Below are 17,622 nucleotides of genomic sequence, written 5' to 3'. Positions count from 1 at the left end.
AAAAAATAAGTCCAAAGTAGAAATATTTGTGAAATACTAACAGGTATTCCTCTACTGTAGCCCATGATCCACCCTGTAAAGCTTATGGATGTGACCAACAAATAATCTTCTTTAACAACTCTTATCTGTAACAAGTTTAGGTGATTATTAAGGCTATTGATACTGCTCTGTCCCTTCCCACTGTTCTGTGACTGAACAAATAAGCTTATTGCAATCTGGACTTATGATGAGGACACTATAGTTGAGTTTGACTAAATTTCTTTATTTTCTGCTATATGTAGAGATGTGTGTTAGAAGGTTAGCCTGTTTGATACCAAAATAACTTGTCTCTCAGGAGGCATAACTGGGCGACACGGTTATTCCGCTTCTGATCCATGGAAACATTTGGACTACGCTGGCTGCTGCAATTGTGTTTGTGTAGTGACACTTCTGCCTGCCCTTGTGACGATGTTCTGCAGCTCTTTTCAGTCTAGGATGTTCTAGTGGTTCCCTATGTATTTCCATAAGGAAAACATCTAGGATCCCATAGTAGATCGCATATAAAAGTTTTGAAAGGACACACAGGGTTTTCAAAGAAGCTATGAAATTCTCTTAGTAATGGCTGAGAGTCACAGAAGTGCATCCTCGACTTTGCTGTTGAAAAGATTATTTTCTAGCCGTCACTTGCAAAGGAAGGAGAAATATCTACAAAGTTATTTTCCCAGAATAGGTAACAAATGGACAATAGATTCCTGTACCATGAGTCAGACCAGCAAGGAAAGAACTTCTTAATAATAAAAAAAAAGATAAACCTGGTACTACAGTAAAAAAGGCACTTTAAAATAGTTTATTTTGGTACTAGAGATAAAATTCAGCTAAAGAATCTAAAATCAATCACAAAGATGTAAAATAATCAAAAGAATGGGCTGTGTAGATCATGAAACAAGAGTTGGACTGACTCAATGAGATGATGAGCATTTCTGAATCTTAACTTATGATGTTCTATAGGATGTTATGCAGGTGGAGTTTACAAAATATGAACATAAACTGCATAAGGATTTAGAAGGATTTTAGCAATGATAAAATTACAAGCTTGAGTGACAGGCAGATTGTGGGGCTGTTCACAAAAGTAGTGAAAGGAAGCATAAGAAAGAATGATTAAGCTATTTAAGCCACATTTCCCCTCAATTTAGGGAGACATCTGCAGAAATATGTTGAAGAGACAGTATGAGATTTTAGTCTGGACAGAAAAAAAAATATAGTGGTTGTCATGTGTTGATATTGATATAGCTGTCAAATGAGATCTCTTGCTAAAAAAAAAATAGATAAGTTTTTTGGGACAAAAATATTTTGCCTGTGCATTATGTGTCAGTGAGCTTTCAGACCTCCTCTCCTGTTTCAAAGACTTTTATACATGTAACAGACAGAAGTTATAATCGAGTCTCAGAGTTCAGAAGTGCAATTTAGATTTTTGTTTGTAAAGATAAGGCTTTTCCTTTCACATGCACTAGTTTTCCAGTGCTATTTTTTCATGTTACTTTGGAACACTCTCTTTGGCTGAGGATGACAGGCTGGTGGTGTAAGTGATGCAAGAATTTTATCTAACACTCTGCTTAGCTGGAGTAGAAATGCAGGCAATAAGAGAATGCAAATAGGAAAATAGATAATGACTTGATTTTAAGAATGCGAGTTAGAGCATGAGTGTAAACAAATCTGAACTGGAAGGAAGTCCAAGGCAAATGTAATGAGACATAAGGAAGATAATAATGAGGTTTTGATACAAAAGTGTTGGTGTGAGGAAAAGAGAAAATACAATTACATGCAATCCAGTGTACCAAAGAAAGACATGCAGAATCTAGGGTACGATGCTTACAATGCAGAAGAGAGCTAAAACTTGTGATATGGATGAATGGCAGCAAGGCAGATAACTTTTTCTTTTTTGTTGGTCAAGGACCACATGTAGCTAGACTCCCACAGGTTAAACGGAATATAGGTTTTCTGCCCTGACCAACAGTCAGTATGATCAACCCTCTCCACCCTGAGGCAGCACTGATACTGTCTGTCAAAGCCATAGATCTTAATCATCTTTTATCAATCTCTCAGAGCATAGAGTTAGACTGGGCCTTTTGCCAGCAGCCCAGGTTGAAGAGCAATCTGATACTCAGTATGACTATGTGTCTGTAGAAGAAAAGCCTCATAAAAACAGAAAGAAAGGTGACATTTTGTCCTCCACCCTCCTTTACACTGAAACATGTTTCTTCTGATTGTCATGTATCTCTTCTACATACCTCTCTTTTATAATAAGACATGCATATGAGAGTGAAAAAGATCAAAAGATTTCTGGACGGAATGGACAAGTCAAAGCACAGACTGATTATTTTCCTCTTCAGGACATATTTGTGTTTTGTTTTAGAAGCAAACACATTCCAAAGATATGAAAGAAATGCCAAAGCACCAGACAGATTGCAAAAAACAAAACAATAATTCATTAGACAGAATCTGCAAAGCTTATAAATTACGATCCTGTCATGCCAAGTATGCATCCAGAAGAAATGTGTAGCTTATACCCCTCAGCCAAGCCAGCATCATTGTCTGGGCCTTGGGAGGAGAAGAGAGCCAAGCTTCCTGTTTGTTTCTCCCTTTCCCACCTGTTTATTGGCTCTTTAGAGCAGACAATGTGCAGGGCTTGTGATTTTGAAGAGACTTTTCACTCTGCGATAGAACAATCTTCATGTAGTTATGCAGGGGATGAACTTGTTTTTCATTTTCTTACATAGAGTTGTAGCAGAGCAAATGAAAAATCAGCCTTTCCTACTTTATGAAGTACTGCTGTTGTATACAAACTGCTATTGTTAAATTCAGACAGGAAAAGAATTGTCTCTCTTCTGCATTTTATATGTGTACCCCTATTCAAGAACTTGTGAAGTGCAAGGAGGCTATGATTTCTGTTGTGAAATTTCTATCCGAAAAAAAATCTTCCTAGCAAAAAGTTCTCTCCATATTTCAGTGTCTCACTGTGAGAAAAAACACCTCATTTCCTGTAACTGCATAAATACTTGATATTTTTTGGTTATGACACTATATTCAAATTAATTGCTGCATTTTATGTGGATATGTCTAAAAAAAATGCGATTAATGTTACTTGCTACTTACAGCATCCTTCACTCCAAACTCAGCATGATAAACGCAACTTAAGTCTGAATAAAATGTAAAGTAATAAAATATAATGTGAAACCAACCAAAATCAGGCTAACAGTAGAATTGAGACTCGTAATCTGGTTAACTGTACTTCATTTAACATTTACAGATTTTATATAAATATCCATCTCTGTGAATTTTATGAAGTTCCACTGACTTCCATAGGTGCAAACTTACATGCATGTAATTTCTTTATAGATTTGTGGTTTAAAGTTGTCATATATACAAGTGTTTAATTTTTCTATCACACTTAAATGCACAAAAGGAATTCCCTCATAGTTTAGTATTATCATTGCTAACCACTTCAAGTCTCCTAAATATACCGCTAATACAGAGCACCAAACTATTTTTGTAAAATTAATTAGTAATTTCATATCAATAATGTTTGGAAAATTTTAACACTCCAAAGAGTTGTCAAAGGCAGATAGAAAAATTTCTATGGCAAGCAAACGAATTAAGTTTTAAAAAGTGTTTCTTTTCTAAGTTTTGTTTTGTATTCCATGTTAGTGACCATAAAGCCAAGTGTAACTCATCATAATTATTCATTTTATTTATATCATGGATAGATGAAAGTTGCTTCCAGACTAAACAAATCAGCCCAATAATATACAATACTCTTCTAGAAGTTATTAAAAAATATCAGAATTAATGGAATAGATGCTGTGGAATTACTGAAATAATTAAGTTGAATTGTTGACTATGTATTTGATAAATGAGAATAATACCATTAAAGTTAAGTTAGACTTGAAAAAAACTGTTTTTTACCACTATTAAAATCAGCTTCAATTACTGCATCCACTCTACTTTATCTCAGTGTTAATTTAAAGTCATCCATGGTGTTTCCAGGTTGAAATTTAAGTGGAATTTTTAGAAAGGTTATCCCATTGGTTCTGTTGTGAGTTCTCTTTAATTGCATTGATTATAGCCCTGAAAGGGGCTTGACCTACTTTATAAATTAATGGATCTCTGACATGAATGCATGTAAATAGAGTCAGGAGTCTTACTGGGAGAAATACATAGAGAAAATCATAACCTGTTGCCAATGACTGTGGAATTAGTGGTGCAAAGCACCAACAAGGTCCTGTTATATTATTTTCTCTTTAATGGGGTGTTTCATTTATTTAAACCAATGAGACATAGTTGAAGATGCAAGGCCTAAACTTGTCTCTGTAAGTGCTTATGTGCTCAGTTATTGTGACTTGTAAAGGGCTGCTATCATCACTGCTCCAACATGAATAGTCGTGTGCAGCAATAGAGTTGTTCTGTTGAATATCTCTGATTTTTCATGCAGTTATGGAGACCCTCCCCCATGTTTTCTTTCCTATTTAGGAATTTAAAGTCATCATTGCTTTCAACTAACTCCTTTACATTTAATAATGATTTTACAGAACACCATTTTTAAGCCACATTTCAGCCTTTCTATGTTTTGGTAGGTCTGAAGACCTCCTCCTAGAAGATACCAACAATTCTGTGGATTCTGTGATTCAGAAACAACTAATATAATATTTTTGTGCATGCTTGTTTGCACTTTACTATTCAGAATACGATATCTAAAGCATCAAGCTTCATTTTCTCGTCATAAATATGTATAAGAATTTTATTCATATAAATCTAATCTACCATGTTCACTATGTATAAAGAAATGTAATTGATTTGCTTATCTGCCTATTTTTACTTTTGTCTCTATTTTCCTTAGATTTTGCTTGTTTTCCTAGAACCTTCGTTGTTTATTACATTTAGCTGCCTGATGTATTGCACAGTCTTTTTATTAACCCTAGTTGGAGTACTAATGGGTTTTGATATGAAAACACTAGCAAAAAAAATCTCATTTACAGTTTGGATGATTAGTCACATAGTCATAAAGAAGAATAATTGAGACATATACAAAACGATCACAAATATTTACTTTCAGTGCCATCATATGTATGTGTCATCTATTCACAGCAATTGAAACTGGTGCATCTGCATTCTAGTACTACTATTAAAAAATTAAGCATGTTTACTGCTGACTTGCCAGTGAGATGACATGATTGGACATTTAAAGAACAGCTTCATAATTTATTAGCATATCTGAAAATCGGAATGCTCTACTTGCCTTCAAATAAATGATATGAAACATAAAATTATATTATGTTTGTCTGGGGGTTTTTTTCCCTTGTGCTACAATTTTCACAACTTTAAAAAGATTTTAGCTAGCTAATACACTGATTTTAAAATGGTAGACCAACCTTGCATCCAGTAACATATTCTAAACACAAAGAATGAATCTCAATGTTATGTAAAGTTAAATAAAACTCCACCAAAGCAGTCTATTTTGGAGTTCAATCATACACACAGTAATTTCTGTAGTGAGACTACTATCAATGTTTATGTGATTTGTATGGTAATCATCTCATTTCACTACTTTTCCTGTTCTTCTAGAACAGTATTTGGTTACCATTTCCTGAAAGAACTGAAGAGTTTTCTTCCAGTCTTTTCTCTGTTTTTTTTTTATTGTTGTATTTTTTTTTCCAAAACTGGTATTTGATAATCCATACTTACATGTATCTCATTGTATATGTTTTATTCAAAATTCAGACCGATGATGGAATTGTGAAAATTTGGAGTGACTCAGGAGATCATGGTGATGAATGGAACAAAGTTGAGTTACACTTGGGCAAACTGAGGAATTTTGAAGTTATCTTTGAAGGCATTCGTACCAGAGACCTAGGAGGAGGAGGAGCAATAGATGACATAGAGTACAAGAACTGCACCACATGTAAGTTCAAGAGGAAAGTTTCTAGAGGGATAATAAAGGAGACGTAAAATGCTCTTGCTTTAAATTCATCATGATGTCATTGTTTTTATTACAAAGTCACTGTTCATAAAAATTGTTATGAATACATTGTTTTCATTTTTAAGCCTTTGATACCATTTTCTATATCATTTTCTTCTCACCCAGAAAATCTTGTATTAGTGTTGTGTTTTCACAGTAAATTACTGCAGATAAATCCAAGAAATGCCTGAGATTTTGTTCTCTAATTTGGTTTTTGCTAGCATTTTCCTTCTTTAATTCTTTGGTAAATTATCAAGTCTGTGATGTTGTATATAATAATTTTATACAAATTATGTCAGATTATATCAAGTGAAACCTATAGTATCCCTGTTTTATTCTAAAGACTCTTGCCAGGAATATGAGTTGAGGCCACAGATGAACTATTGTCACTACTTTTTCCAGCTGAGTTCAAGTTTTAAGGTCAGCAAAGTAAAGAATACCTTTGACTCTCTCAGATGGGAGGAACAGAAATTTAAAATTAATTAAAAATTAATTAAAAAAATTTAAAAATTAATTAAAAAAAAGAATGTAGGAAAGTGTGTGACACAATATAAGTAGATTTGTTGAGTGAAGCATTCATTGTTGATATCACATATCAATTTTGGGGAAGTTATTTGGGTAAATTTTTATATTCTCAATGTCCATTATCAGTTGGAGCATGGAAAATGAACTTCCTAAGAACATCTTTTGATCTCGTTTCATCTGGAAAATGCCAGTTTTGTATTCAGAGATTGCTCTGTGGTGTAAAGCAAACAATGTAAACTGGATACAACTTGGAACCTACTTCAGAACTTCACTTAAATAAAACTCTAAAGCAGAAGGAAAAAATTCTTCACTGTGAGGGCGGTGAAACACTAGAACATGTTGCCCAGAGAAGTTGTGGATGCCCCATTCCCGGAAGTGTTCAAGGCCAGGTTGGAAGAGGCTTTGAGCAAACTGATATAACAGAAGTTGTTCCCTCTCATGGCAGGGGGTTTGGGACTGCATAATCTTTCAGATCCCAAAACCAAAACCATCCTATGATTTCAAGCCAAACCATCCTATGATTCTGTGTATCTTTACCTTTAAAAGCTTTTCCAGGCACATGAATGCTAGTGATTCCCTTGTGCTTTTTCTAAGTTTTTCATTGTCCATTGCCATGGACTTGATAGTTCTCCAAAGAACAAGGGTAGATGGATAAAGATGCCCTGGAAGGATATGGGAGGTCAATATTGTCCTGTCACCTTGAATAACAAAGATTATGCTATTCCCTCTTGCAATTTGTTGCCAAGTTGTGCTAAGATGAATTAATTCATATGGTGGAGTCTAGTTAAACCGTATTTCAGGGATTCTGTCCTATATGGTGGCTAGAACAACTTAGACACTTCATTTCACAGATTCATGAAGATATACAATAAATAAAAATACTGAGATTTATTTTTCAAGGAAGAAGAAATCTCCCTGATAAGTTCATAAAGACAGTATCAGCATATCTTCATGTAATAAAAAAATATTTTGCTTACTTTTAATTCCACATATTTTATAACCAGAAAATAGACATTGTACAAACATAACTGGAAATATTTCACAGAATTGTCACTGCAAGGAAGGAAATTATTTCTACAAGTAGTGGAAAAGCTGCCATTTGAAGGATCTTAAATCTCTTAAAATGTTAAGATTAATGAAATTTATATTAGTTTTACACTATGACCCTATGAAACTGAATGTTACTAGTATTTTATGACCACCCTTGCATTAAAATTCCTTTGTAGTGAAACAGTTCACAAAGTAACTTGGATTTATTATGATAGACCATCTATGTGTTTTACAGCACTGCTCCAGCAAGAAGATCTGTTGGGAAAGCTGTTGCACCATGTGCTCCAACTACTTTCACGCACTTACAGCTTTGCCATAGTAATATTCTTGAGTATTTTGCAGAAAATTATTGTTTATGAAGATTGATGATTAGAAGAGTCTCACAGAACTTTGAAATATACAGCTGAGGCTCAATATCATAGAATCATAGAACAGTTTGGGTTGGAAGGGACCTTAAAGTTTATTTGCTTCCAACACCCCTGCCACGGGCAGGGACACCTCCTACGACGCCAGGCTGCTCAAGGCCCCATTCAGTCTGGCCTTGGAAACTTATAGGGAGGTGTCATCCACAACTTCTCTGGGAAACCTGTTCCAGTGGCTCACCACCCTCACTGTGAAGAATTTCCTCCTTATCTCTAATCTAAAACTGCCCCCCTCCAATTTATCACCATTCCTTCTAGTCCTGTCACCACATGCCTTTGTAAAAAGTCCCTCCCCAACTTTATTGTAGGCCTCCTTCAGGTACTGGAAGTACGCTGTAAGGTGTCCTCGGAGTCTTCTCTTCTCCAGGCTGAACAACTCCAACTCTCTCAGCCTGTCCTCATAGAGGAGGTGTTCCAGGCCTCTGATAGTCTTTGTAGCCCTCCTCTGGACCCGTTCCAACAGCTCCATAATGTTCTTATGTTCAGGATTCCAGAACTGGACACAATACTCCAGGTGGGGCATAAGAAAAGCAGAATAGGTGGGCAGAATCACCTCCCTCAACCTTCTGGTCATACTTCTTTGATGCAGCTCAGGACATGGTTGGCCTTCTGGGCTGCAAGTGCACGTCACTGCTCATGTTGAGCTTCTCATCAACCAGCACCCCCAGGTCCTTCTCTGCATGGCTGCTCTCAATCACATCATTCCCCATCCTGTATTGAAATCATGGATTGACGTGATGCAGGTGTAGGACCTTACACTTGGCCTTGTTGAATCTCATGAGCTTCACATAAGCCTACTTCTCCAGCTTGTCAAGGTCCCTCTGGATGACGTATACAGTAAAAATAACTTCTTTTTTAAGATTTAATTAGAAAAATTGGAAACCCAAGATGCTAATCCTTTACAGATCTGTCACTTGTATGGTGGATGTTCTTGCACTTTAATAAGACACAATATATAATCAGGAAATGGTCACTTACAGCATCTCTGGTAGTGTCTGCTAGGCACAGCAGTGTTTTCATTGAAGTCTAGGTGTATGTCTTATGAGAATGGCTTTATGAATATCTCTTTCCTCTGCAGGAGAATCATAGCTCTGTCATATATTTGCTTTGTGTCTGTGCGTACGTGCATGTGTGCGAGTGCATATCTGTAAGAAAACCAAAAGAATCAAACCCCCAGAAAGCAACCCACCTTCCCACCATGATTTTCCTGTCTTTAAAATCATATTCGAGCTGAAACAAAAGTCAAGAGGGAATCATTACTTTGTCTTTAGCATCTTTCATACCACCTCCATGCATGATTTTCTTTTTTTTTTTTGCCTTCTACTCCACAAGTTGAGATCTGCTTGCTTAATTTTCTCAAGACTTTTGGTATGCTAACCTTCCTGTTGGCTGACGTGAAGGAGCCCGGTCTGACCTTTTCATTCTTGTTATTGATTCTTTTCCTTTGTAGAACAAACAAAATACATTTTGCCAGATTCTCAAAAATAAAATTTCCTGCCTGACCCAAGCCTGGGGCATTCAGGATAAAGCAAGCATGTCATGTCTAAATTGCTTTTTATGGAGCACAGTATTCCCAGTTTTATTGTGCCTGTTGTAACAAAGCTAAAAAACAGCAAACACAATCTTACTGTGACCAAACTCAAGGAGAAGAGTAGAATACAAACCAGAAGAGGTCATGGGTTTCTTCTCCAAAAAAAATACTTGATTTACAACACTTCTTCATGTACTATGTTTGTAGCTGTAGAATTGCTGTGCTAGACATATGACCAGGGTCCTCTGGGGAAGTGAAAGCCACGTCTATATTTTCCATTGAGACATTACATTAAGCTAAAATCTTATATTATATTCTGGATATGCTAGCCAAAGTAATCACATAAGCAGAGGAATAGACCATGTACAGAAACTGAAAATAATTAAAACTCAAGTAAAAGGTTTTAAATAAAAAGAAAGGAATGGAAATGAGAAAGCCTTAAATTTCACAAGAAAAAAAAAAAAATGCTTACTTCCCAGCAGATGGAAAATAGTGGTGGGGAAGGATTTTAGAGCAATTCTGGATCTTTCAGATAGTTTGGGATAGCCTGCTCCTCACAGACTGTCATTTTGGAAGCTAGAATGGTGTTCCTAGACCATGGTTTACAGTCAACACAATAAAATTTCTTCTTTGTAGAAATAATGTACTCAAGTGGAGAGAGTGAAGTGGGAGACAGTGTAGGGATTTTTAATGTGAATATTAGAACTGCTCTTTTTGCAGCATAGTTATATTGAATGGTTATAGCAGAGTTTGGTATTTTGGAAGACTTATTTTATTGTTCATATTTTTCCCTTCAGCTTGCTTTCACACAGTGTGTTACAGAACGAAGCTGTGCACATCATAATGGGACCTGCACAGAGATGAATTAGTTCTGCAGACTTCTTTGCTCTTCATTTACATAGCTGTGATTTACAGAGCTTCTATAAAGTGTGCATTTTCAACTAATAAAGGAGAACCTTTTCACAACTTCTTTAGTTAGTTAAAAGTTTCCATATCAGCAGAATACTACAGATAATGTTGTTTACTATGATCTGGGCTTCTGGGATCCTATCCTGCGAAGGCCATTTCCTTCAGGTCTCAATGATTTCTATGAGTGATGATCAAGAAGAAATTCTGGCTTTATTGGAAATATGAGAGGCTTTGGAAATATTGTAAGAGAGAGAAAACGAAAGGTGTAAAAGATTCTTGTGAGTTGGTAGCGAGAGCATAAGTTATGTTTTGATAGCAAAAATAATTTAAATTCAAAGTCTGATATATTTTTATTTTGCCAATTTAATTGAAAAATGTGAAAAATAATGGAGTTAAATCTCAGCCAGGGAAAGATTGCTGTTAATATTAAAATAATTTGCCAATTAATTATGTTTTAGGTTTTTTTCACCTTCCTGTACACCAATTCTTTATACAACTTTAGTGACAGACTATGTGATCTAAATGAAGTTTAGAGTGGTCATCTCTCATGCTTTTTAATAATTGACTTTGACCATGCATGAGGTTAACTGCAGGTTAGAAAAACATGCCTGCAATTTTGCCTTAATGAAAAGGTAAAATGCCTACGAGTATTGTACAGAATAATCCCCTATGATAATTTTATTTTTGAGACTTCTGACACCTCTGTCATGATAACATCTAAAAATCCTGTCAGAAATAAGCTATTCTCTGATAACCTTGAAGACAACTTCAAGCACTATTGATTTGCTTTTCCAGCTGATGGCTCTCTGCCATGTAATAGTGAATCAAGAGTGCAAATCATCACACATGTTGGTGCCAGGAGTTTGGATGTTTTACATTTGCAATTTTAAAGAAAAGGCATCTTTTACTCCGGGTACAAAACACACACCATAAGCATGGATGTATTACTTAGTCAGCTATGTCATGCACAGTAATTTTGGTGTCCAGGAGCACCACCTGAAAAACTAACAGTGTAAGACAAATGAAAATAAGTGAAACATAACTTTAAATCCAAATTAAACAGAAATTTCTGGTATAGTTGGTTATTTAGTTGATTTATGTATTTCTCCATGGTCTGTCAATTCAGTGTGATAAAAGCACAGGAGGAAGAAAGAGCAATTGCAGCTTCAGTGATTGTTGTGACTTCCCTGTTTGGGACCAGACTTCACAAGCTTTTCTTCTCATATTTAGGTTAAATAGAATACACATTCAGTCATACTTGAAGTGATATTATAAAGATGTTTGTTTTTTAAAAGAAAGTAAAATCAAAATGCTACAATGCTCCTATTAATAGGAAATTGTGTTACCATATAGAGCTGAACAGAAATTTTCTTTAAAATATAATAAAGCTTGCTTTGCCTGGTGGTAAACTTTTTCTTTCCCTTTCTCCTCATATATTTATAGTGCCCCTCACCTACTGTTTATAGCAAAGACCATAGGTGAAGGTACTGCAATGCTTTGAACAGCTTGGCTTCCATGCTCCCATAAAAATGCAGCTTTGAAAGCCTCAGCAGAGAAATCCAATCTCATTAGAATTCTATCCTAGCTTTCCAGATCACAGAGAAAACAACTAAAACATCCTAGTGTTTGGGTGTTCAGGTCAACTTTTTTCTTCTGAAAATAAGCCAGTGTTTCCTTTGAATCCTCAGCTATGTATCATGCAAAGCTTTACATTTAGTGGAGAATTTACCTCATTCCACTCCGACACTTGAGAAAATTCTCATAGGTTCAAACTCTTATAACAGAAATATTCAGTACAAACCTGGACCTGAAGTGAGTCAGTGAAGAGAATTTAGATAGAGAAAGCTGCCAGAGCTGATTTAGTCACTCAAGATATACGTTTTTATTCAGCCAGAATTTATGACCAGTTACCTGAAGGGGAGTGTGATCTTTTTTTTTTTCTCTTCAAAATATTATAATATTTTATGACATTTTTCACTTGTTTTCGTAAATAATTCATGTCAGAGTATTCTGATATGAAACACTTGAATTGCTAAAACTGGGACATTGGGTAAAAATTCTCAGTAAGTATACTGAAATTAATGGTAAAATTCTTATTTATTGTCTTGTGTTTAGGGTTTGCCTTTAGAAGGAAATGGTTCTTTAATTTCATGGTGAGCTGTCAATTTATGAACTGCTGATATCCATTGAATCTGCTTAACTGCAGAGTAAGAAAGCTTATTTTGAGAAGTCTAATAACTTTCGGTAGCTTTCACTTCATTTTTGTTCACAACACACTTTAACATGCATGCGCTTTATCATTTTTGAGTGAAAATCTTACAGAACTGAGATCTCATTGCATTCAGCAGAGGGTACAGATAACACACAATTTGGTTCTAGGCAAGAAATAATTTCCCTTCTGGAAATCTGAAAGTCAGCCCACAACTGCCTTCCACAGGACATCCTGAATGCCCTCATACAAAGGACTGTGGGGAAGGCAGCATACTGAGGAGGGATGTGGAGGAAGTACAGGCTCACTCAATCCAGCTTGACAGGGCAGACAGAGTTACACTGGGGGCAGATCTAAATACTTACACAAGTCATGTTATGCACAGGACGATGGCTTAAATGGCATTTCATATTAAGTCTTTCTAGAAATGTATGAAAAATACAAATTCATTAATACCGAAGAAGAATATATTATACACCCTGGCTTCAGAGAGTCAATCTGACAATCTCCTTTGAAAAGATTGAAGGAATAGGAAGAAGAGAAACAGCACCAGCCTAAAAATCACTCTACTCTGTATTTTTTATTGCACTGTACAGAAGTCATTTACTCACCTGAAATATTCCGATATTGCTTTTTCTGTTTGAGGTTATGTAAAAAATAAACCTGAAAGCTTAACAAATAGATTATTTTTGCCATCTTTCCTTCATTTTTGCAACTTTCAGATTGTTATTATTAAAACATTTGAGGTCATTTGCCACAGATATTGAATGAGAAACAAGTTCTGGCTTTTACTTAAATTTTCATGAAGAGACCTCAGTGGCTTTTTCAGTTTCTGTTTATTTCATGAGAAACTTTTGAAGACAAGTTGCTGACTTCAAAGATATTTTGGCTTGGTAGTAGGTGGCTGCAAAAGCAGCTTTTCAGTATAAAATTAAGTTCTTGTCATTTTTTCATTCACTTTACATACTGCTTGCTCTTCATATATGATTGTAGATGCCTTAACTCCATGTATTTCAAATGAAAGAGAAAATTTTTCATAGCTAGTAAAATATACAGGGTAGAGATGTCTGGATTTTAATTTTTTTAACCTTACAATCACTGTCTCTAAATGTGGTACTAGAATAACAAACACTGCCCCAGGCTGAGTTCCTTTTCATATGAGATTACTGTAAAAGGTAGGCTTCTTCCCATACAAATACACTGCAAATAAAGCCAGGATACACCTCCATGCAATGACACATCTAATGATGTGTCACATCTCATGATGATTCTGCAGAGCCAGGGAGGTCATTCAGCTGAGGAAGCGCCTCTTTGTTGTAGATAATTGCAACATGCATATGTGTGCTGTATTCCACTGCTCTGTCAAAACTCCTGTGAATTGTATCAGGACAATAATATGTATTAAAAGATAAAATATTCATAAGAAAAGCTTCTAATATATCTGTGGTAAGGAGAGAGAGTGTTATGATTGATTGGTTTGAATTGATTCTGCATCACAGTGGAAACAGCCTGACAGTAATTTTTTAGGGTAAATATCTTTGAAAAGCTCTAAAAGTAATATATTCAGCTGAACTTTCTGAGTTATAATGTAGCTCTACACTGGAATAAGGATGGAGAGGAGACAGGGAGGGCGAAAAGAGCTAAGTATTAGAGAACACATGTCAAACTTCTTCAGGAGATACTTTTCTCTGGTTGAACATGTTCATAATTACTAGGAAATAGAATTTTCTCCAAAAGCATCACTTGATTTGTTTTACCGTATCTCCTTTTTATCTTTCTTTTTCCATTTGCAGGCTCCAAAGAGATAAAGATTAGAACATCAGGGCCTCACTCATTTCTTAGTCCTCAGTGCTTCCCTATGGTGTCTTTTTTAGTATTAAGCAAAATATGGCAGCTCCGTGTATGAGGGTAGAGTGAGCATGAGCTCCTTATCCTGCTGGTACAATCTATGCTGTGGCTGGTCTTTCAGTCTTAATCAAATATAAAAACTTCTGTTCTTTCCTAGTGTGGGTTTATATACACCATAATATCAGCACTAGAAGTTGAGGAGAACCTTTTCCTACCTTTTGTATTGCTTGAGACATAGCCAGCTGCACATTTCCAGAACTAAAGATAGATTTTTTCATTCAGTTTATTTGGTGGACTTAGGCACCATAATGTTACTTGCTTTGTGGATCTTTAGGAAGTCCATTGGCAGACTTTTGTTATCTACATGTGAGATTCTCTCCTAAGAGTCAATATAGTTTGTTAGATCTGGTCTTTATGCCAAAGTCAAGACATATCTTTGAATTAAATGTAGCCTTTTAAATGATACATTCTGTGAAGGGAATACTCTATGGATTTTGAATTACAAAAGAACCTTATTTGGATTTATATCTTGCTTTCATGACTATAATCTTTTCATTCAGTTTTCCTGCAAAAGATTGCCAAGGTCATCCATGGACGGAAACATTATTGATGAGTTTGCTAGCAGAGTTTTAATGTTGTATAAAAAGCCAAGAAGAAAAGTGTAATGAACAATTGGGGTAAGCAAATAAAAACCTTGATGCAAATTGTGTTTCGTAATTTCTGAACTTCAGAGTACTAAGTATAGTTGAGTTCCAGTTCTAATGAAACCTTCTAGGAGCTTGTATTTTGTTCATTTTAATTTAAACAAAGGGTGAAACTTGGAAAGTGAAGTTCCTTTCACTGAATAATATTTTAACTTTTAATCTTTTTGTCTTTGGTTATTCCCATATATTGGGTATTGCAGAAGATGGGAGGGGAGTAATATAAGTACTTTCATTATACAACAGAATTTAAAGAACAAATAATAGAAAGAGGTGAATTTTCAACTATAATTTGAAAACATTGTTACTCAGAAAGAACCTTAATTTCTAAAAGGACAAATAGGGACAAAAAAAAAGAGTCTCATTTCCCTTGAATATGCATTACATGTTTCATTTCATACTGTTGACATGGTTGTAATATACTGTTGAGTGAGCGCATGCATTCCAGAGAAGGTGAGGCTCTTGGTAAAGAACAGCTTGGCGTACTTGACCTAGAGTTATATGTTGCTTTTCAAAACAGCTCAAGGTCTTATGCACTACAGCCTCTAACAACTATAACTTGAGATTCACCTTATGACTTTCACAAGATCATAGCACTGACAAAATATAACGTCTAATAACCAACCGACCAGTCAGACTCAACTCTTTGCCTGGGAAGATTGTGGAACAGATCTTCCTAGAAGCTATGCTAAAGCACATGGAGGACAGAAAGGTGACTAGTGGCGGCTAGCATGGCTTCACCAGGGACAAGTCCTGTGTAAACAATCTAGTGGCTTTCTGTGATGGCGTAAGCACAGCAGTGGATGCAGGAAAACCAACGGAAGTAATCTATATCTGGACTTACATAAAGCCTTTGACATGGTCCTCCACAACAACCTTCTCTCTAAATTGGAGAGATATGGTTTTGATGGGTGGACTATTTAGTTGGATCGTCATATTTGGAGAGTAGTGATCAACGGCTTGATGTCTAGATGGAGATGTGTGATAAGAGGTGTCCCTCAAGTGTCCGCACTTGATGAAATGTTTTCTTATGCTGGATATCTTAGCTTTCTTAAAATGTTTCATAGCATATTCAAAAATAAGCTTAATATTTATCAAAAGCATTTCAACTCCCTGTAATTCCTCTCATTTTCATTGTGCTATTTTACTGTTTTCCACCTCTGACATTTTCATACACAAAATCAGCTCATTCTTTTGCTTGCTGTGGCTCACTGATCCATTTTAATGTTGCATCTTCTTAGAGTTAACTTCAGAGTAGCACAGTGAGAAAAGTACAACTGATTTTTTTTTTACTATTAATTATCCTTATTTGCTTGGAGTGTATCCAACAGTATGATATTTTTTTTTTCTTCGAGTTTTCTTGAGCTGTTTTTAGAAGATAAAGGCATGAAGGAAAATTTTCCATGTTTTCTCATGCTGTTTCTGCTTAGAATAGTTTTTTTTTTCATGGAATGTTCTGAGTTAGACTATTGGGAAAGCAGTATATGTATAATATTACATGCTAGCATAATCAATCATTCAACACATCTTTCTGCTTACTGGTGTTCAGAGTACAACAGAGGAATATGATCAGTCAAAAAGCTATATTACATGCAATCCCACACAACCAACATACAAGAGGTAATGAAAATGTCTCATTTCATTTAAAATATCAGCTTTAGACATATCTTAAAGTGTTCATTAGGAGACGTCATTTTGCTATATACTGCAACTCCCGAGAGGGAGGTTTGAATACTGTTCTTGGAATCATCCTTTTCCAAATTCAGTAGTCAAACTCAGATTTTTGCACCTCTGTAATTTTGATGAAAAAATTAGAAATAAGCAAGACAATATTTTGGATGTCTTATCTTTTTCTTTGTTCAAAGTGGTTTCTAACACACATCCTTGTGAAACTGCAGCTCAAACCTCAGCATTGAGAACACATTTTCCAATACATCCTTCAATATATTTTTCTGATTAAATAGAACTGTTATATCATGTTTAAAGAATGTCTAGTAAAAACGAAACTTCTAAGTTGCAACTTGTCTGCGAACCTCTGTATAGTTATTGGCCTTGTTCATACTGAAAGCAGATTTCTTTGTTAAAACTCACCTTAATTCTTTTTTTGATTCAGATTTTATTTTGTCTACGAGTTTTGGTCAGAATAACAATGCACTCCGGAAAGTTTGTTTTTGACATGATTCTGAACAGGAATTTAGAATATTTAGTTTGTTCTTCTAATGCTAATGCTGTTATGTTTATTATTTCCATCTCAGCCAAAGGCTGTGGCAGTATCTCCATCATTATCATATACGTAACCTAATATCTCTAGAAGTGACATATAAACAAGGTCTTACTAAAAAGGGATAGAATTCACATATATGTGACTCACTATTTAGATGTCATGGTATTCATAGCTGTTGAAATATAAGATTTCATTATGACTGTGTATGGAT

At 35.4% G+C, this 17,622-nt stretch overlaps 1 protein-coding gene across 1 annotated transcript in view; it reads left to right on the top strand.

Annotated features, from left to right (window-relative positions):
• MALRD1 (MAM and LDL receptor class A domain containing 1) overlaps nucleotides 1-17,622 on the top strand; it is a 240,693-nt gene that overhangs the window by 147,866 nt on the left and 75,205 nt on the right. The window contains exon 28 of the mRNA XM_069860437.1: nucleotides 5,755-5,935. Within this exon, the coding sequence (XP_069716538.1) occupies nucleotides 5,755-5,935 (181 nt within the window). The remainder of the gene's footprint in view (nucleotides 1-5,754; nucleotides 5,936-17,622) is intronic.

Source organism: Phaenicophaeus curvirostris, chromosome 6, assembly GCF_032191515.1.
Source record: "Phaenicophaeus curvirostris isolate KB17595 chromosome 6, BPBGC_Pcur_1.0, whole genome shotgun sequence".
Classification (NCBI taxonomy): domain Eukaryota; kingdom Metazoa; phylum Chordata; class Aves; order Cuculiformes; family Cuculidae; genus Phaenicophaeus; species Phaenicophaeus curvirostris.
Note: the sequence above shows the minus strand (reverse complement) of the source record. Positions and strands in the feature narration are given on the sequence as shown.